Source organism: Lycium ferocissimum, chromosome 6 (genome assembly GCF_029784015.1).
Source record: "Lycium ferocissimum isolate CSIRO_LF1 chromosome 6, AGI_CSIRO_Lferr_CH_V1, whole genome shotgun sequence".
In the NCBI taxonomy this organism is placed as follows: domain Eukaryota; kingdom Viridiplantae; phylum Streptophyta; class Magnoliopsida; order Solanales; family Solanaceae; genus Lycium; species Lycium ferocissimum.
Window position 1 is genome coordinate 11,515,719 of NC_081347.1, and position 22,418 is coordinate 11,538,136.

Below are 22,418 nucleotides of genomic sequence, written 5' to 3' on the forward strand. Positions count from 1 at the left end.
TTAATTCAAAACAGTTATGAAAATGTTCAATATTTTTATCTTTATGTTGAATGACCAAATAAAAAGGAATACTACTTAAAGCCTACCAAAAGTCGGTCTTTTTATTTGATACAATTTTTTCTTGCAATGTAAAATTTGTTATTCCTACCGTTTAAGTGGGACGAAAAATGTACTTTCAACTTTTGAAATTGTTGGGTATAACCTAGAAAAATAGTGTGTATTAGACACAACTGGAAAAAGAATTATTATGTAAAAAAGAATTCGTGAATGAACCGTGTGCCAAATACATTTCGTTACAAATTAGGGGCAAATATGTATAAAGCCAATTATTGGCTTAACGAGTCATTAATTCAATCAAAATGCAAACATGTGAATTTGGAATAACTTTAGCTATTAATTAAAAAAACACATTAACTTCACATATTTTTTTCAAAAAAAAAAAAAAAAAAAAAATAGAAACTAAAATGATGGGGAATTAAGTTAGGTCATGTTAGATGAGTTGGATGATGATTTACTATTTGTTCGTGATCCAACTTATTTTTTAGTCAAGATCGGTTTAATGATTTTAACTAATTTGACCGTTTTCAAGTTTGACCAACTTGACACTACTTATTTGGACTAACGTGTTTTCAAGAACTTCACTTCCTCTATCATAATGGGGTGATTTGCACAAATAGGCTAGTTTTATGTCGCTATTTAGATTTTGTCCCTCGTTTTTGATAACGGTGCAAAAATGACCTATTCATGTTTGCTCTGGCTATTCCTTATCTTACTATAAAAGCTTTTACGGTAAGTGTTTATCTCCATGGAGATTTAACAATGATCAGTTTATGCATTTCAAAAAGTAAACAATGAAGAGTTGATTTTCTAGAGCCAAAATAATGAAGTTCCAGAATGAACATATTCAAAACATTTCACATGCCATTAACTAGAGCTCATGTTGACTTCTTAAATATTATATGACAAACAATAACTAAGTTTCTAAGACTTTCAACAATGTTTTGAAGAATCAAGAATTGCATCAATGAGGCTATCGCAACTAAAGCAAATGTTGATCCGATAGGAGCGAAAGCACAAAGATTATGCATGTCTTCTAAAGAGTCATACCTATCTTCTATTCTATGTATCGATCCAATTTTATCCAATTGTTCCAAATACCACAAATTGAAATGAATTTAAGAAAGATGCACATGAAAATCAAGATTGGAAGTAGTACTTGAACAACATTCTTTTATTCGGAAATTTACTCTGCATTTTCCCTCTTTCTCAAATACATAAACCCGCCGCTACTCTTACATATTATTACATCTAAGGACACGATTTCCTTAAGTCCTCTTCTTATAATCAAGCAAAAAACTAGTAAATCTAAAATCAGTCTCATCAAGCAGACACAACTCTGGGAAAATGAGAGTTTCCTCCCTATTAAACTTAAGCCTCTGCGCTTCATCCTTCGATATCTGATAAGCATTGGCAATGACATCCACGGGCAATCCCCGAACAGCCAAGGTACGACCACTAAGAGTGTTGATCATGGCATTGTCATTAGTGTTGAATGCTATCCATTCATATCCTTCATTTCCAGCTTGTTTAACTACTGCATAGTTTTGTGGCACTACTATATATTGTCCTTCTCTGACTTGGTCATCTAGGACTGCTTGTCCTCTATGATCTGCTACTTGAATTCTTGATTCACCCCTTGTTATGTAGATTATGCTGTGTGCGTTCTTGTACCAATGAGGTTCCATCATGGAATTCTGCCCATTTTTTTAATTCCGAAAAATAAACAATTGTTAATATTAGTCCCCTGCTTTAGAGTATTAGAAAACATAATTGAGATTATAGAATAACAACGAAAGCATCCAGTGAAGCTTTCTCTGAAAGAGTTTAAGTTCTATGCACTGATGTTGCAGAATGAAAACTTTAAATCCTGTTTCTCCACTTGTATATAAATTTCAGAGTCCAAAACATTTTAACCAATCATCAGGCAAGACAAGAATTATTTAGTACGAATTTTTCTGGTAAAAAAGAAGATAGGATTCTTGATTATTCACAACTTAATCAAATCATATGTGATGGTCAGTATAATCTCGTCTATTCGCCTATTCTCTACAACAATTCTGATTTAAATTCAAAAAGATAAAGAATTAAATTCGTCATTCCGCTAAACTCGAGAATGAACTAATACCCTATTTAGGTATCTCAATTGAGATACCCATAAATGGTATTCTACTAACTTTTACTAGTTAAAATGGTCTCACACTAAAGTTTCCTATGTAATATTCATCAAATGCCAATATAGTTAGCAAACTTTACTGTTGTCACTTCAATGACTAACTATAGAACCTATATTACTAGTAGTACTCATTTTTTCAATTGATTTGAGTTATATACACCGTGTAAAGATTTTTTATGTATCAGTTTAACATGTGATAGTTATCGTTATTAATAGTCATCGATTAACGTCTGTCATTTAAATATACCTATAATTACCTTACAATTGAGGTGATCGTCTAAATGTTTTATAAAACATCAGTGCATAGAACTTGAGCGGAAAGTGATAACTTACTCTGTAGAGAACTCCCCTGGAAGCACTGAGTCTGAGGAAGCTGAGAATAGGCAGAGTGAGGCTATTGATAGTGCTGAAACACCCTGCGTGTGGGTTGTATATATCAGCACGAGAGGGATTGTCAATGTTCTCTCTAACCTTAGCAGAACAAATGTCTCTTCAATTCCATTCATAGGACCATATTGTCCTTGTTCTTGTTGTTCTTCCTCTTGTTCTGTGAAAATGGTGGCCTAATTACTCTAAGCCCTTCCTGAACACTAACAATGTGACCTCTCATGTCATCTTGTCCTTGTAGCTTCCTTACTGTTTCCCTGTCATAACAAAAGCAGATTCAGAATTTAGACTTGATGACAGTGGCGGAGTCAAGAATTCATACAAGGAAATTCACATAAATGTACTAAGAATGTCGCACTTGAGATTTAAACCTATGACCTAATGCATTTTTTGAACCCCTTACTACCGTAAAAAATTTCCTGCCCTTGCTTTCTCTCACTTTGCTTCACCTATTCTTGCACGTATTGATTCAGCATTTGATACCTTGCTAACACTGCAACAAAAAACAAAAATAATCACATCAAGCCCCTTAGAAGGCAGCACATAATACTTAAAGTTCGTCAAGCACTGAGGTGAATTCAAGATTTAACCAAAAGCAAAGAATGATTTGTTGGGGGGTGCAAGGAACAATTAAAGCTTACCGCAACAGAAGATCACCACTAGATGACAGCTTTTCAGAAATCCATTCAGAAGCTATTTTTTGCAATAACCGGAGTTGCTCTTCAACTTCTCCTGCAAAGAAAGAAGAAAAACAATTCAGGTTAGAAGGAGCTTCATATTGTCAAAGTGTATGCAAATGACTATGAACCGAGACTTACTTTTATCAATATCTAGATGGCTCGAAATCACTTTGTGCATAAGCTCCTCTTTAGTAATCACAAAACGTTTCATCGATTGAAATAGGAAGTAAATCATGTCGAAAAACTTAGGCAAGCTCGAAATCATTTTCTTCTGCCATTTCGCTTGGGATATGGCTGGATCATTCTCCTCTAATGCCTTCTGCTCTTTGTCTCTAATCTGCGAATCCGTGAAAAATTAGCACACTAACCTCAAATAGTAGACCAAGAAATACAGATATATATCCTAATTTCTCAGTTCAAAGAATCAACTTCTTATATTATTAGCAAGGAAATGGTGTCATGTAAGAGGTGTCTTACCGACTGTAGAAGATTTCTGTTAAGAATGTCAAGGATTTCATCATCTGCTGTAACTTTTGAACTCTTCACAGAAGTATCAAAGGTCAACAACCTACTAGGAGGAGGGCGCCTAGCTAGCTTTATTGGTGATTCGGTTGACTCGCCATCTGGACTCATATAGCATCTCTTCGGAGGTTGGATCGCAGGTGTAAAAGCCATCAATTTTGCTGGAGTCGATGTAAGTTTTGCTGGAGTACTTTCCGTACATAACAAAGACGAACAATCTTCACCCTTCGTATTTTTTTGATGGAGTTGATGGTAGTGGAGATGGAGGTAAAATAGCGGAATTAACCCCTCGTGTTGAGAATCTTGTGGTCCTAAGCAATTTAGGAGTTTCATTTGCAGTTTTAGAGGTGTTATTGGTGGAGCAATTAACAATCTTGGTTTCCGTGCTAATAGATGCTCGATTGGAAAAGGATTTCCTGAAAGATTGAGACAGGTGAGATACAGATGCTGGCGGCTTCTGGACTGAAGCAATTGGTGTTTCGTTCATCAACTGTTGGCCCGCAGGAGTTAACGAGTTCGTCAAGAGGTCTTGCTTTGACGCACCCAATGATCCTGGTAGAGCTTCATCAGGAATGTCATCTCCCAGAAATTCAGAAATAACATTTGTTAACAACACTAGTTTTGGTGAAAAAGCAAAAATATGTAAATATAACCTATTCTTTTCACCTTTTGGAGGAATTCGAGTTTGGGGAGAAAAGGATATCAGGCAGAAAAGGGATATCCCTGTACTAGTTTCATTTCAATCAACAAAGATTTAAGTCTACAAATACTATACTCTCTGTCCCAGTTTACGTGAGATTCAAACTTCTTAATATTTAAGGTGTGCTTGAACATAGTATCGTTAAGTTTTTTGAAATAAAATTTGCATAACTAAGTAAAAAGTACTATAAAACACAATAAAGGGCAGCCTGGTGCACAAAGCTCCCATTATGTGTGGAGGCCGGACCACAAGGGTCTATAGTCACAATAATGAATAATTTAAAATATTTAAAAGACATGAAAAAATTACAATAAGAAAACAACTCATTTGACTCTCGAAATCAAAATACTGTCACATAAATTACGACGAACAGTCTCACACATATCATTGCAGAGCAATTTTTCCAATTGTCAAAACTAGCACAAGTTAAAAAGTCTGTCTTACCTTAGGAGGGGATTTAAAGAAATCCAAAATCCGATGGCAGAAGACGTTCCACAGTTGTACATTGCCACTAGAGGATTTCAACTTCTCATCAACTTCAACTCCGTTAGCATTTAACGTAATATGAAGATCAGGCTTCATACGGCCCTTATATTTAAAAGATGGCGAATTTTACAAAATTAGACAAATCATCAATAAAAATGTATAAAAAATGTCATTGCATACCTATGTGTGAGACACTCCACTTTTGTACTAATGTTTGTAAATGTCGTCGAAGAACCCTTCAACTTCAGCAAACGAATTGAATTGGCCATTCTACTTAAGAATTCAACCAACAATTCGTACCTATACAAACACAACAATGTTAAAACCAAAAAACAAAAAAAACATTCTGAAAATCCCAGCTCTGAAAATCTGAAAACAAGAACATATGTAGCTTTGTGCCAACGATTTAAGCGCACGTTAAACTTGATTGAGTCAACCTTTGATTATGAATTGAAACACAGTATACTCTCAACACATAATACTTTTGAAATTAGGGGTTCAGAAGTAATATTTGCTGATTTTTTTTTTTTGGTAACCGTTTGCTGAAATTTGTCTTTTTATACATTTGATAAATTGGAAATTTTCGATTCCATTGTTTATTTTGGTTATAAATTCTAGATCCGTCTCTGTCCAATAACACATATATCCACACACTATACTTATGAAATTATGAATTCGAACACATTATACTCTCAAAACACATAGTTCTTTTAAAATTAAGGATTTGGAATTTAATATTTGCTGAAATTTTAGTGTTCATCAACATTTAATAAATAGAATTTTTTGAATAAATTGTTTATTTTGGTCATAAAATTCTAGATTTGTCGCGGTCTAATAACACATATATCCACACATTATACTTCTGAAATTATTAATTGAAACACATTTTACTCTCAACACATAGGGATTCGGAATTTACTATTTGCAAGAAATTGTAGTGGTTTTGATACATTTAATAAATCAGAATTTTTGAAACACTTGCTTCTCTGATAGCTCAACTAGATTTATAGAATTCAAACACATTATACTCTTAAACACATATAGTACTTTTGAAATTAGGGATTCAGAGTTTAATATTTGCCGAAATTTTAGTGTTGTTATACATTTAATAAACGGGATTTTTAAATCCATTGTTTATTTTGCTTATAAAATTCTAGAAATAGATCCACATTATATAAAATCCAAAAAAAATATTAAAAAAAAAAAAACTTACTTTTCTGGTAGCTTTACTGGATTCGAAATTATTAAATGAAACACATTGTACTTTTGAAATTAGGGATTCAGAATTTAATATTTGCTAAATTTAATAAACGAAATATTTCGATTCCATTAGCTGAAGAACATTCAGAAGAAGATGCCAAAATAAATTAAAATTTGTCAAAAAAAAAAAAAAAACACTTACTTCTGAGGTAGCTTTACTGGAGGTGCATGCTTCTTCACTTTAGCTGAAGAACATTCAGAAGAAGTCAGGCGGGTCTGGTTTTCACCGAGCTGAATAAGAAGTCATCTTCGGGCGGGTCGGGTCGGGTTTCTGGAGCTTCTGGGCTGCTTGTTGGATATCTTTCAATGAAAGCGCGGTGCTCCGATTACGAGTCCGACGAGGAGCAGTGATTGGCTTTTCGGGTGTTTTGGAGCTCCATGGATCCATAGATGGAGCCCTGGTAGATGATGCATCATTCGGGATTTTATCCGAAATGCCTCAAAAATTATGATACTAACATGGTATAAAATATACTGTGATAGTATCATCTTCATTTATTCAAAAGACACATTTTTTTAAAAAAAATCCGTTATAATATCATCATCGTATATACATAGACTGTAATAGTATCTCGAAAAACTGTTTCAATCCTTCAATGAAATACTTCTCAGACATCTATGATACCATCATGATACATAAATATCTTTGAGATGATATCGCTGAAGGACTGGAAGAGAAAAGACTCAAGATCTCCGCGATTTTACCATCGGGAAATGATATTATAACTTTGCGATAATATCATGGAGGAAGGATATTGGGGGAGGGGTTTTTTAGGTAAATATTTTTGCTCGGTTGGTTAAGAAGCATATATTTTAGCATATTTTGTGTTGTTTTCCTTAAATTTATTGTGGGACATAAATTTATATTTTTGCATAATAATATTTCACAAGTTATTTTCTATTTATTTTTTGCCCTTAAAGAACTTATGCCCCACTAGAAATAAAGACTTGATTGCTAAAGAGACAAAAATTAAAGACCAACCCATTTGTAAAACAATTCGTGCAATTTCTTCCTATAATTTGGTATAGGCCGTTACAATTCTTTTCTTTATTTATTTCTCATTTTAAGTAACATTTATTTTATTTCATTTTTATTCTTAATTTATAGTAGCTATATTTACTAAATAATTAACTTTAGTGTAATTGGAAATAAATGAAAGAACTGTATCTGATTTATAGATGTTTGATAGTATATGGAATACAATTATAGTCTATTTTTTTTTTCAAAAAAACAAAAGAACTTACAAAATTATTTTATATTTTCTGAAAGTTAATACTAATAACACCTAACTGATGAGAAGTTCCAGAGCTATGTAGTAGCGTTTTCTGGCGGGAAATATGAGGTGGATGCTGACGTGGCAACTATGCCAGGTCAGAATTGGCGCCAAATAGCTGGAAAGCTGAGGTGGAGGCCGATGTATCTAACTTGCGACGTCAGATTTGTCGGGAAAGGCCCACGGGCCGTAATTAGTGAATGTAATCTGCCAATTTGGTGTGTTACCTTTAAAATTATTTTATTCATTTCTCTTTTTATATTGTTTGATGAAGCTAGATTTATACTAAACAATTAAATATTGTGCAAATTTGGTGTGATACCGTTATCATTATTTTCAATTTTCTCTTTTTATATTGCTTGAAGCTAGATTTATACTAAACAATTAAATATTGTGCATATTTGGTTTGTGACCGTTAGAAGTATTTTCAATAACTATTTCTCTTTTTATACTTATTTATTTGAAGCTAGATTTACTTGTGAAATTGGTAATAAATGAAAGAATGGACTATGATTTATAATATTTTGTTATATATGAACTACTTATATAGACTTCTTTAATACAAAGCAGGTTGATCTTGAAATAGACTCTTGACCCTGGTACAACACTTGTTCCGCACTCGGGTGACTTATTTGAGTGCTCACACCAAATAATTAGATACATAACATGTGTTTGCAAATAGAATACTAGCATTTTATTATGATTAATTAATTTATATTTTCACTTTATTAAATTAATAAACCACGATAAGTTTAATTGGTTTGATGTAAACATCGGTATGAGTAAGTATTTGCTCAAACTAGCCATGTCACTCGCTATACACCTTTTTAGTTTAAAACATTATGATCAAATATTTTTTATATTTTTAAAATTCGTCAATCAAATAAGACAAAAAAAATGGAGTGATCTCAAAAAGAAATGAAATCGCAACTGCGGGAGATAATAACACAAAAGGTAACCCAACTATGAGTAATGATCTCCCAAAGTCATGTTTCTTTACTTTGTAACAATAAGGTCACTTAAATTTCCCTATATCACATCAAAAGTCACTCAATAAATATTTGGCCAATAAAATATGACATGTCATTTAATTTAATCCACATGGAATTTTTTTTCTCAGTCCACATGGTAAAAAGGCCCGACCCAAACCCAACCAAATCTAGGCCTATTCAGGCAAAAGTTAGGCCTTAAGGCAGAGTTTGCAAAATTCTAACAGAGTAAAAATAAAAAAAGATTTTTTTGCCTTAATGCAAGCCTCTAACTTACGGTGGAGTTTTAGCGAAGGACTAAAAATTAAAGACCACCAATAAGGACAGTCATGCAAATTGCCTGTTTAATTCCCATTTCAGCCCAAATTGGTCCAAAGATCCAGCCCAGCTTACATATAACCCGATCCGGATTCCTTCCCATTTTCCGCAAAACACAAAACGAACACAGCATCAAAATGGGTTGGAAATCATCTCTCCCACACGAAACCACAGCTGTCTCTGGCCATTTTTGGCAAAGCATCAAAATGGGTTTCGGAACCCTAAGATCAATAATCCGACCCGTTTCTTCAAGAGTACTCTTATCGACCCGACCCGTATCCGCATTCAACTCTGCGGCAACAACAATATCTCCGGGTATTAATAATCTTCATTTTTCAGTTTTTATTATTGACTTACAACATTTTTGGGTGCTGTTGGTATAGACGAATATCTTTTACATAGAGGGTGTGTTTGGTATGAGGGAAAATGGTTTCCAAGAAAATATTTTCTCGGGAAATAAGTGATTTTCTTTTGTTTGGTAGTCAAGTTGGAAAATGTCATTTTAGGAGCAGTTGCGTATATTCAAAGCAAAACACTATGAAGTTTTTTAATTCGGAGTGTAACTTCTTGTGGTGGGTGTAGGGGTGGAGGTGGGGTAAGCGGGGGTGGGGGTAGGGGTAGGCTGGTAGGCGGTGTGTTTTTATGTCAATTTTTTAAGGAAAACATTTTTGATAGGAGCTCAGTCATTAAATTTAAGACTTTCCGATTTAGGGAGCAAAGTCAGTTGTGCTTTTCACAGCTTAACTGATAGTCGATTATGAAAGTTGAAGAGCAAGTAACAAGCCTAAACGTAAAAGAGCTAGCTTGAGACCTCCAGGTTAATCTTCATTGCCCTATTTTGTTAAGACCTAGTAAAGATAGAAAATTTCATCTTTTACGATCTAAAAGAGTAAGTAAAGTATTTATAGCTCTGAGATTTCTCAGTCTAGATTATGTTGTATAAAAAATGACTTGGTTGAGATGGTTGGCCAATGAGTCAATAAGTGTGAAAAATGACATTCCATTATTTACTCCATGTTTTAGAGCTCACTGGGTTGTCGATTGACTCAAACTATGTACATATAATTAAATAATTTTGAATATACACATAATAGTTAGCAGTTATGCTGGTTTCCATACCTATTATATTAAAATGTGACGCCCACAACAAAGGGTATGATGATGATAACGGGTCAAGAAGAAAGACTTACAATTTTTTAGAGTTTCTATTAGGGGTGTACATGGACCGGGTTGGTTCGGATTTTTTAAACACCAAACCAAACCAATTGCGTCAGGTTTTAAAATTTATACACCAAACCAAACCAATAAAATTTGGGTTTTTCAACCTCGGGTTTTCTCGGGTTGTTCGATTTTCTCGGATTTTTCGGGTTTTTTTGCGGAATAGTCTTGATACAAAACATATAACTTTTACTTTAAATATTTTTTTAGTCCTAGTAAGATACAATTATATAATTAAGGTGTTTTTTAAGAAAATAACACAAAATGTGAGAAGAGTGATGACATTGTATTAAAATATTTAACAAAAGCTAATATAATCGGTTAAAATAAATATTGCTAATTAACAAGCCATAAAAGAAAATGACCATAATCTAAAAATACTAAGTCATGCTAAAATAAGTATTAATTATATGACAAAGAAAAAAAACTTAAGTTATGTATTTTTACTCTCTAAATCAATTATGCAAAACTAAAGAATAGATATTCAACATTATTGTTTATTTCTAGTGGTAAATTGAATTTCTTTTGTTAGGATTAGTGTTGAGTTAGTTTTGGTTTGGACTTTATTTGAGTTACTAACATCCATAGGATATAAAACTTATTGACATTCAAAATTCTAAGTTCAATCTTGAATAATATGATAATAGATAAAAAATTACGAAAAAATTTAAGAAATATTTATAAATTACTTTACAAATAAATATTTTTATGTATAAAATATTTTAAAAATTGAATACATGTAATGTCGGGTTGGTTTGGTTCGGTTTGACTTTTCTTTGTTAAAACCAAACGAAACCAATTATGGTGGGTTTTTTTTTTTCCAATATCAAACCAAGTCAAACCAGACCACTAGTCGGGTTTTGACTCTCGGTTTGAATATACGGTTTATCGGTTTGGTGCGGTTTGTCGGTTTATTTTGTACACCCCTAGTTTCTGTAGAAGTGGTGAAGAAGTGGTGCATATGATACTTTAGATAAATCTAACATCGAAAAAACAAATATTTGAAGTGGTACCGGTCCTTTATGACTCCAGGTGACGTAGCTCTAAATGAATTTGTGAAGTCGATTGGATCTAATTTAATTAGCAACACGTTAACGAAATGCTATTTTGAGATTTGGGCATTTCATTATGCAAATATCTTTGACTGTTTCAATTTGTTTGGCTATTTTGACTTGGCACGGAGTTTAAGAATGTCTTTTGAATCTTGTGGTCTTAAAGTAATGCACCAAAATGTTGTTTAATCTTGTGGTTTAAGCATGTCATTTGGAAATTTGGAATTAAGGAGTTGCCAAAAAAGGAAAGAGACATTCTTTTGAAACGGACTAAAGAGGAAAGTAAGACAAACAAATTAAAACGGGGGGAGTACATAAACGTAAAAGAGCTAGCTTGAGACCTCCAGGTTAATCTCCATTTTCCTATTTTATACTAGATTTGCAGCCTAGGGTTTAAGGTATTATGTTTATTTTCAGATTTGGGCATTTCGTTCTGCAAATTACTATGATGTTTTTGGTTGCTTTTGTTATTGGGTGTGTTTGGTATGAGGGAAAAAAAATTCCACGGAAAATAAGTGAGTTTTCTACCCATTTTCTTGTGTTTGGTAGGAAAAGTTGGAAAATATCATTTTAAGAGCATTTACATATATTTAAAGCAAAACAATTTGAAGTTTTTAGAATCGGAGTGTAACTTCTGGTGGTGGTGGTAGGCCTGTAGGAGGTGGGGGTTGGGGTGGAGGTAGGCAGGTAGGGGTGTGTGGATGGATGGTGCCGGTGTGTCTTCATTCCATTGATGACACTGAACTCCTAACTGAGGTAAGGGTCTTTTTTAAGTCTTGACCTATCTAGCACCTAGTTCCTTCTCTACTCTGCCCCTTCTCGTGTAAGAATGTGCGCTGTTTAGCTGGAAACCGATGTTGGGCCTGCATTTTTTATCTGGTTTATAATTCAATACCAATATATTTATAATTTAATATAACATATTCTGCCACACTAGTCTCGATCTGGCACTCCAGTCCCCACCCTCCCAGGAAGGAAGTGAGAATGAGGGACAAAAAGGAATGAGTGGAATTACTGAATGTCTCTTCATTTCAAGAAACTGTTTTTTTTTCCCCCATTGGAGACTACTTAGCATTCTCTTTGTTACTAATTGTACAAACAGATGTCCCTGGGTTAATGTGTTCAGATAGGTCGAGAGGTGTAATTATCTTATTCGTTATTATATTCAACTCACATGTCATGATTTTCTGCATTTTGATGAAACCCTCATGAATGGTTTTATCATTTGTGTCCGTTGAAATACGGGCTACTGCTGGATAACTAATCTCTTTCTTTTACAAGTCTGATGGATAACTTGTCATATATCATGAAGATCCATCCACACACCCCTACCTGGTTGATTTGCAACCTAGGGTTTAAGGTTTTATTCCATTTTCAGATTTGGGCATTTCGCTATGCAAATTATGATTGTTTTGGGTTGCTTTTGGTATAGACAAATATTTTTTACATAGAAAGTGTCTTCCATAGGAAATATTTTAGCTGGAGAAATCATTTACTCCCTCCATCCCAACTATAAGTTGCAACTTTTTTTTTTCTTTTTTGACAATGATAACATATAAGTTGCAACTTTTCTCATGTCAATTTGATGGAAAATATATCTTAAAATATAGGTCAAAGTTTGCATAGTTTGACTTTATGACAACTAATTTGGGACATGAGTACTTGATCATTTTCTCGGGTTTAGTTGGGATTGTAATGGTACGAGGTGGGGGATTGGAACATGAGGATGTCCTTTTGATGATATTCTTGAGTTTTCACATTCACAAGTCACAACAATGTCTAAGTGTTGGGATTGTAAAGAAACTGACTTTGTCATGAAGTGATGTAAGTCACTTCCCTTCTTTTGGTGGAAAACATTTTCCTTGGAGTTTTTTTTTTTTTTTTTTCAAAAATTCAGACTAACCACACACTAGAAAAGGAAAACATTCCCTAAAAATATTTTCGGCTATGATTTTTATTGACTTTTGGATTTTGACAGAATGAAAAGAAGTTAGAAGCTTTTTTTTCTTTTGGAATTTAGGTCTGTATGCATGGGTAAAATATACCCCCCAGTGAACCTATAATTCCAAGCAATCCCAATGAAGGAAGTGTCAAGCGGAGGAATGAGAAAAAGAGAATCGGACAGAGAAAGGCATTTATATTGTATGTCGTTACAACTTTTGATTCCCTTTATCTTAAAGATATACCTCTGCGGCTGCTATGATTATTGTCACCATTGTATTGCCTTTTTCGAAAAGACTTCCTTTCAAATGTGAATCCTGCATATTTTTTCGCAACATGTACTTTAATTGGTTTGCCATCTCCGGAGGGCATTTTAATTATGCTAGGTAGTCCCCTGATTTCTGTGGCTCTTATGAAAATGTCCTGACCAAGTTTATTCTGTGGAATAAAGAAATAATTTCTTCTATGATGAACATCAATGATGGACCTGCTTCCTCCAGTTGGTGAGACTGCATCCTCTCAAATAAAATTTTAAAAAATAGGGATACTTTGGTAAAATGAGGAGGAGGATTATACTAGATATTTGATACAATATCTCATGAAGCACAGTAATCGGATTTTTAGTTTGAATAGTTTCTTGAATTACTCAAATAATGAGTTAAGCTATTCAGTGGCATGGAATCAAAACATGGTAATATCTCATGTATATGCACAAGTAACAGCAGGTAGATGGAGAGAAATTTTTATTGTAAGTAATGATCCTTAAACGTGGGTATTTCATAATGAAGAAATTGATACCAAGCTAGAATATAAATTAAACTGAGAAGATTTGCCTGGTAGGATTCCTTAACATGCTGAGATTATTACAGATGGCATAAGCCTGAGTATTGTATTGGCATTAGATACCCTTATCAAAAAAAATTGTATTGGCATTAGACACAGATCTATTTAAGTTCAAATACCAGGAGCATTGACATCGTACTGGTACCTGAATATTAAAAAAATCACTCTATATAATAAATCCTGAAACTGAAGTGCTCTTATACGTGCTAAACATTTTGCAAAAAGGAGGATGATAGGCTAGGTCGAAACCAAATCCCCCCGGCAACTACATCTCTACAATAAGAACTATAGTGAATGTTGAAACCGAAATATGAGTAAACATCTCACAAAAGCAAAGTTTGACCAGCTTTCAAAAAAATCAGAATAGGAATGACTTGACAAATGGTTCTATGCTTCCAATATAGACACAATTCTATTATAATGGCAAGATTGAAACAAGTTGCATTTCCAGTCCACAGTTATGATCCAAGCTTAGGACTAGCTGAATCAGCAAAGCAAGTTACCAAGTGCTAACCACTTGCTGAATCAGCAATACAAGCCTTGGATCTCTCTGCTAAAACTGAGGACTTATAGAGACTCTTAAGTATCCTATTAGTGATTGTGTTTTTGTAGCTCCAAGCATATAAACCAGTTTGAAAGAAATAACCAACTACTATTAGTGATTGCGTTTTTGTAGCTCCCAAGCATATAAGAATGTTTGCTGATTTCCTGCAACTAATACATAATCCATTGATACTTTTGGGTATGATCGTAGAACTGTGACCTTGTGGGGTGAGCTAGCTTAAAAAGATGGGGAACTACTACAAAAACTGATAGATACAAAACCTATCATAGCATTTTGTGACGTGAAAGGGTCGATGTATCAAGGTAATATATCGAAAACTCTTTTACATTCACAATTAGTTCTTTATCAATTACATTTATACTAAACTTTATTTTGTGTGTTGTGAGGACATCTACCATTCATATTAGTGGTGTGTTGATAAACCCGACATTTCAAAAAGCAAACGAGCTGCAAAATTGGTAATATATGATATTATTTGTTCACCCAAAATGTTACTACTTACAGTTTAGTTATAAAATACTTGATAATCCAATAAATTTCATACTTCATTACAGGCATGATTGTTTGAAAGCGCAATTGCTGAAGAGATGCATGAAGTTGGAACTATTGCTGCAATTGAAATTGAGGAAGACGCAATAGAGGTGCAGAAAAAACACACGAAGAAAACAAGGGATTGTGGAGACAAAGAAGACCCTCATTCAATAATTTATAAGAAAATCAAAATAGAAAAGGATTAGGGATTTATTGTTTTTTGTCATTCCAGTAGACATTCATTATCTTTTTTATGAGTAGATTTCCCGTAGTCTTTATTTAATTCTCTTATGATATTGTAGTATACTTTCGTTAGTCTATAATATGTTACTCCCTCCCTCCCATAATAAGTGTCACCTTAGTCAAAACCATGCATATTAAGAAACCAATAATGCAATGTAAAGTTTACTAAACTACCCTTATATACCAAGTTACTATGTGGCCTTTTGTCTTGAATACATAAACTTGCTACTTTTTATCTAAGGGTAGAGTTGGAAAAAACTAGTCAATTTATGTCTTGGTTTCCTAAAGTGACTTATTATGGGATTTTTTTTTTTTGGCTAAAATGATACTTATTATGGGACAGAGGGAGTACTATTTAAGCTTCTTTTGAGAATTATATTTAGTAATTTGGTCAATTTAGGATATCTATTTTACACATATATTGGCAGCAATGCATGCTTTTTCTTCAAGTGTCATTGAAGTCGATCTATGTTTTCTACAATGCTCATGTAATTAACTTGGCATAGTAAAACAAACCCTTAAAGATAGCCTTTGGTAATGTAGAATTTGAGATGGTAACAGACAAAATAATTGCTTACTAACACCTTCCCCCCTCTTTAGTCCGAGCTTGGGAACGGCTAATGTAACGGGCGGAGTTATGATATCTAGCAACAAGTAGATCAAACTACAAAAGCACACAAGGAGAACCATTGTTAATGTACTTTCAGGACAACATCATATCGAACAAACAAAATAGACTTTAATAAAATTTATTCAGCGAAATGACACAATCGTGAAAACAAAGCCGAGAAACAACCTGAAAATAAGCTGATTACCCAAAAGTAATGAGTGGGATGAATACATTAAAAGGAACAGATTGGCTCAACAAGGATAAAGAGAGCAATAAATGCAGCAAAGGTTCTAGAATATTTACACCATAAAGTCAATCCACCAGTCATTTACAGAGACTTGAAGTCCTCAAACATTTTGCTGGATAAGGAATATAATGCAAAATTATCAGATTTTGGATTAGCAAAACTTGGACCAATGGGTGATAGTTCCCTTATGTCTTCCAGAGTTATGGGAACTTATGATTGTTGTGCTCCAGAGTATCAACGAACAGGACTACTTACTATTAAATAAGATGTTTAACAGTTCACATACTGGCTTAATCAGCCAATCCAATAGCTTCACCTTATTTTACACTGTCCATGTTATAAAAGAAAATACTGAAGAAAATTTGCAAGCTACCATACAGGCAAACAAGAAACAAGAGAATGAACTAATTGACAGAAAACGAACGGCTTTACAATTAACAAAAACGATATTCAGATAAACAAAAAAGTATTTTCTATGTTTAGGTAAATATATATATTTTTCGTTAATTTCGTTGGTTCAGACAAATATCGAAGCATTTGTCGCCCAACAAAAAAGTAATTCAAATGGGGTGAGTGTTCATCAATTTTAGCTTACTTTTTCACTTAAATTTTCGTGTTATAACTCATTTCGCTGCAACTTTAATATAATTTATATCGTTTATACTACTTCCATGGGACACACGTGCAACGCACGTGTCTAAAACTAGTGAATTAAAAATTGAGGCGTGACATGAATTTGCTCAACGAAACAACTAAAGTAACTTGAAAGTGAAAATCAAAAGAACTTAAAAGTATATAAAACTGAGATGTCCACTCCTCAACAGTGCGAACAAGGTCTTAATTTCTTACAGTGACATTTTTTCCAAACACCTGGCACTTTGTATAACGATATTCACACACACAAAAAAAAAAAAAAAGGACATCCATAACACCATGCATATCCATGAATCAAGATAGGCCAAGAAGAAAGTCAAAAGAAAAAAGTAGTTCAAACTCATCAGCAAGAGTTGCAGAGCGAAGGCAAGAACCAAAACAAATAGTGTTTATATGCATTGATAGTCTAAAGAAGCCAAAAAAAAATAAAAAATCACAGGCAGCATATGGGTGCTCGTAAAGGCAGAGGATGAATAAAATGACAGAAAACACAAAAGGCAAATGACACTGAGAAGAGCAAATGGAGAAAAAATTAGAAGAACAAATTGTGTTTGTTATGTGAGGTACGATGTAAAATGTCTGATCATTATTCTGATGGAATAATACAAAGTCAAATGATTGTATAGAAAGATGCTTCCAAGCCAATTTTACTACTCCTATTTAATACTCAACGAAGCCATAACATGGGGAGTTCCTTGGCCGTCCAAATTAATTTTAAATTTTCTGGGGAATGTGTACGAACAATGAATAATGCTGTAGTTGCTAATGTCAATCGGCATTTGATGTTATTGTTTTACTTGGTCCAAAAAGAAGAAACTAAACAAAAATATACTTAACTCTGTAGTAAACACTACGACAAATACTCAACAATAGGGAAGATGATTGTATTTAACAAACTGAAATAAGAAATTACAATTGGAAAACTAAGAAATGAAACAGTAAGCAAAGAATGGGGATGACAAGCTTAGACTCGAAGAAGGGAGATGAGAGGTTAGCATAACCCCAATTGCTCCCACAAGGCACTATTTATCACCCTGGATCCCATTCCACGGCCCATCCCATTCATTTAAACTTATTTCTAAGGCCCATTTACAAAATGATTGTTCGAAAGATGCCCATTCATAACAAACTCTGCATCAAACTTATTTCTGGCAACAATTAGTAGCCAACTTTGATTTGACTTTCTCCTATAAAATCAAATGATTACATAGAAAGATGCTTTTCAGGTCTCCCACTCCAAACTAACCAACTATACCACTACTATTTAATACTCGATATCTAGTGACAGATAATAACATGGAGTTAAATTAATTTCTAGGGGATGTGTACAAACAATGAATACAAATCCACTTAATATTAATCCAAATTGGAAACTATTGTTTTATATAGAATGATTACGATCAAAAGTAATATTCATATCCTGTTTCTTTTTTCTTTTGTGGGGGTGGGGGTGGGTAAATAAACATCAATTATTGAGCGTGGATGCAAGTGGCTGGTCAAACTTGAAACAATTAAAATATAAATGTAGTTAAATGACAGGTAGCAACATATTAAAATATACTTACTCTGTATCAAACATCTTTCTGGCAGCGGTTGCAGCCAACTTGATTTAAATTTCTCCCATATGTCATTTTTAATAAGAGGAAATAGCAAACAGGACAGTGACCTTATAAGCCTGTTATGTATTGCTTTAACACCACACTCAAGAAGGACATAACTTCGTCTCTTCATAACAGTAAAAACCCAAACTCCAGAATATGGCTGATGCTTTTGTGTCATTTGCAGTTCAAAAACTTGGGTAGACTCTCCTAACAGAGGCTTTTGCCGACTACCTCTTGAGATAGCTAACCTAGTAAATCTAAGACATTTAGTCATTCCATACACAGAGCCTCTGCAACAAATAAACAAACTCACAAGCCTTCAAGTTCTTATATACATTTGTTGTGATCAGTGGAAAGATGTTAACCCTATTGAATTAGTCAATCTTCGAGAATTAAGAATGGATCGTATTAAGATGGACCGTATTAAGAAATCTTACTCCCTAAACAACATTAGCAGCTTGAAAAACCTTAGCACTCTCGAATTGTGGTGTAAATCTACTGAATCATTCCCAGCCCTAGAATTTCTTAATTCTTGTCAAAAGCTCCAGAAATTGTGGTTAATTGGGAGAACAGAAAAACTGCCCCCGTCAAACCCATTTCCAAATTCAATCACAATGATGCTCCTTAAAAACTCAATACTCAAGGAAGATCCAATGCCTATTCTTGGAATGTTGCCAAACCTAAGGAATCTCGAATTAAGAGGAGTTTATGAAGGAAAAGAAATTACCTGTAGTGATAACAACTTCAGTCAACCGGAGTTCTTTCGCCTTGAAGGTCTTCACAACCTAGAAATATGGGCTTTAGCCACAAGTGCAGTGCCTCTGATTAAAGGTCTTGGTATCCATGACTATCCAGAGCTAAACGAGATTCCCGAGAGAATGAAACACGTGGAGAGGTTGAAGAAATCTAATAACCTAAGGTATGGATTTTAAATACACAGATCTCTGATTTTAGAGTTTGACAGAGCAAAGAAGAAGAAGAAGATTCATGTGGACCCAAGTACTAAACACGTGCCCAGCAGCATATGCAGCAAGAATAAATTGTACAGGTGTAGCAACAATGAGGACAAAACTGTAAATAAATTAGTTTACATTTATTTTTAATAGTAGTTTGTTAGGGAATTAATTATAGGATTTCATCTTCACCATCATACAAGGATCCTTTCCTTGTGTATAAATACAACATAGGGTCTTGTACAAAAGTCACTCATTCATCAATGAAATTGGTTCTGGGATTCTATGCAAAAATGATTTTGTGATGTTTTAATTAATTGTTATACTATATGTTATATTGCTTATCCATATTTAAGACAATGCTTTACATAATACTATGTTAGAAATCTGATTATCTCCCCACAAAATTAACTTGATTAACTTAAGACATTTAATTTGCTTGATATGGAGAAACTCTGCAAGTTGGCAAATTCGCAAATCTACAAATACTTAAATACATTCATTATAATCAGTGGAAAAATGCCGATCATAAGAATCTTAAAGAATTATTTGTGGAAGGTATTAGGAATTCTTACTGTCATAACGGTTTGATCAATATATGTTGTATTTTTTAGAAAGGTTTTATAGTAGCGTATTAATTTTGTTATGAATTATGATTTGCTCATTTGGTAAGATTGAATAAGAATTGAAAAAGTTTTGATGGTTTCACAACTTGTGGGTTTTTTTTTTTATGTCTATGAGACAAAATACAATTTAAAAAATTCAAATTGTGTGTCCAAAAAAAAAAAAAAAAATTCAACTTCAAATCGTCATGATTTCAAATTATTGATTTCATATCATGTCAAACGACTCCTTACTTTCTTTTTGTCTATTTTAGAAAAAGCTATTTATCTATTTAGTAAATTTTTTAATTGCAACATTCATATTCTACCATCATAAATTTTTAAGATTCAAGAACATATTAAATTCGTATAAAGGGTTCAAAGGAATACTAAAATAGTAGGCCTTAAAATTGGTCTAAACCAATTTTTCAATTTTTTTTTTTTGCCACTAAACTAAAGAATACCTTACCACACGCTAGTAGTAAAAATTTACTCACATTATATTGAGTGCTCACACCAAATAAGTAGATACATAACATGTGTTTGCATATAGAATACTAGCATTTTATTATGGTTAATTAATTTATATTTTCACTTTATTAAATTAATAAACCACGATAAGCTTAATTGGTTTGGTGTAAACATCGGTATGAGTAAGCATTTTCTCAAACTAGCTATGTCACTCGCTATACACCTTTTTAGTTTAAAACATTATGATCAAATCTTTTTTATATTTTTAAAATTCATCTTCAATTAAATAAGACAAAAAAAATGAAGGGAGAAATCTCCAAAAGAAATGAGAATCGCCACTGGAGGAGGTAGCAACACAGAAGGTCACCCAACTATGAATAATGATCTCCCAAAGTCATGTTTCTTTGTTTTGTAATAATAAGGTCACTCAACTTTCCCTATATGACATCAAAAGTCACCTAATAAATATTTGGTCAATAAAATATGACATGTCATTTAATTTAATCCACATGGACTATTTTTTTTCCCCCTCTTAGTCCACATGGTAAAAAGACCCGACCCAACCCAACCCAAATTAACCCTTAAACCCCTATTCAGTTGGACAAAATGACGAGGGAAACTTTTTGCTCTCACAAAAAATTCAAAACTTGAAAACTACTTGTGTATTGAAGTCAAAAGCTAGAAAAATCTCAAAGAAAGGGGTTCATCTCTTCCCCACGGACATTATTTAATGCGAAAATGGACCACTATGCCGGCTTTACGGAACATCAGAGAACGCGAGGTTAGTGTTTTTTTATGGCTATTGCATCTCGAAAAAAGTGGTCCATCTCTCAATCTATTATATAATTGTGTTTCGAATCGAAGAACGACATTGTGGCCAGAGGCGGATGGAGCATTATAATTTGGAGTTCAATTGAACCCCAAACTTTCGATGCGGTGTGCAAATTTATATGTAAAAATTTACTAAATTTTCTATAAATAGTACATATGAACCTATAATTTTAAAAATATAATGGTTCAATGCTAAAAAATTTAAAAGGTTGAACCCCAAGAGTTTAAATCCTAGATCCGCCTCTGTGTGTGGCTTAGTATTTTTTTATTTGTGTCTTCTATAGGAGTGGTTGGACATTTTGGATGGGGTATTTCAGGGAACTAGTGCTTTGAATAATGGTGTAGATGCTACTGAAAAAAAGTGAGGATGAAGGGAATGGAGTAGTTAATGTGGAGGGTCAGGTCGAGAATCAAGATTTCAATGATCCCGACTATAAGGTGGAGGCAGATGATGATGATTATCATGACATTGTTACTGAAAATTCATGTAAGAAGGCAAAAGGAAGACCAAAAAATAATACTAATGGTGGGAACAATAGAGCTGGGCCATCCACTGGTGACCTTCTAATTCCAGAAGTGACTTGAGTGAAGATTGCAAAAAAGACAACATTTACATAATGTAGTTAAGAAAATCCTTATGAACTTCGCCTCAGAGGAGGAAAAAGAAGACACGAATGATAGGGCCAATTTTTCTCAGAGAGAGTGAACTTCTATTTTAATTAAAAGAGAATAGGTGTTAGTAAGGGTTAATTTAGGTTTGGGTTTGGACAAGCAATTTGGATGTCTTAAGTTAGTATTTTTTTTTCTCATAAGCATGAAACCCACCAATTTGTGAAAACTATTAAAGTTTTCTCAACTTTTATACAATCTAACCAAATTAGCAAACCATAATTCATAAATAAGGTATTGAATATCGTAAGGCGCATCATTAATAAATAACATATCTTCATGTTACTTTTGTAAAATAAATAAGCAAAAGGTCTTTTTGCCACACAATTTTGGCCACAATGGCTCAAATGAGGTAAATTCATATGACTATTTAGGTCAAATTTAATAATTTATGCTTATTTAATGTCATTTTTATCTTTTCTTCTCAAAGTTTATCTTAATTTAAAATTGTACAATAGAGGTTATGGTGATTTTTACATAAGTGTGGCTAAATTTGGGTCAAATTGGTGTGGCAATTTAGCAACTCTCAATAAATAAA

At 33.4% G+C, this 22,418-nt stretch overlaps 1 protein-coding gene, 1 long non-coding RNA gene and 1 pseudogene across 2 annotated transcripts; 1 reads left to right on the forward strand and 2 right to left on the reverse strand.

The window, feature by feature from the left end:
- Positions 1-1,325: 1,325 nt before the first annotated feature.
- Positions 1,326-2,739, reverse strand: LOC132061101 (prunin 1 Pru du 6.0101-like). Its single transcript, XM_059453972.1, is given in 3 exon segments — positions 1,326-1,754; positions 2,567-2,718; positions 2,721-2,739. Coding segments are annotated over 3 exon segments (600 nt in total).
- A 703-nt stretch (positions 2,740-3,442) lies between these two features.
- On the reverse strand, positions 3,443-5,104 carry LOC132061102 (CDT1-like protein a, chloroplastic; annotated as a pseudogene).
- Positions 5,105-14,788: 9,684 nt separating this feature from the next.
- On the forward strand, positions 14,789-15,349 carry LOC132059326 (uncharacterized). The gene is made up of 2 exons (XR_009415542.1): positions 14,789-14,926; positions 15,023-15,349. It is a non-coding gene; the product is annotated as an uncharacterized LOC132059326 (long non-coding RNA).
- The last annotated feature ends 7,069 nt before the right edge of the window (positions 15,350-22,418 follow it).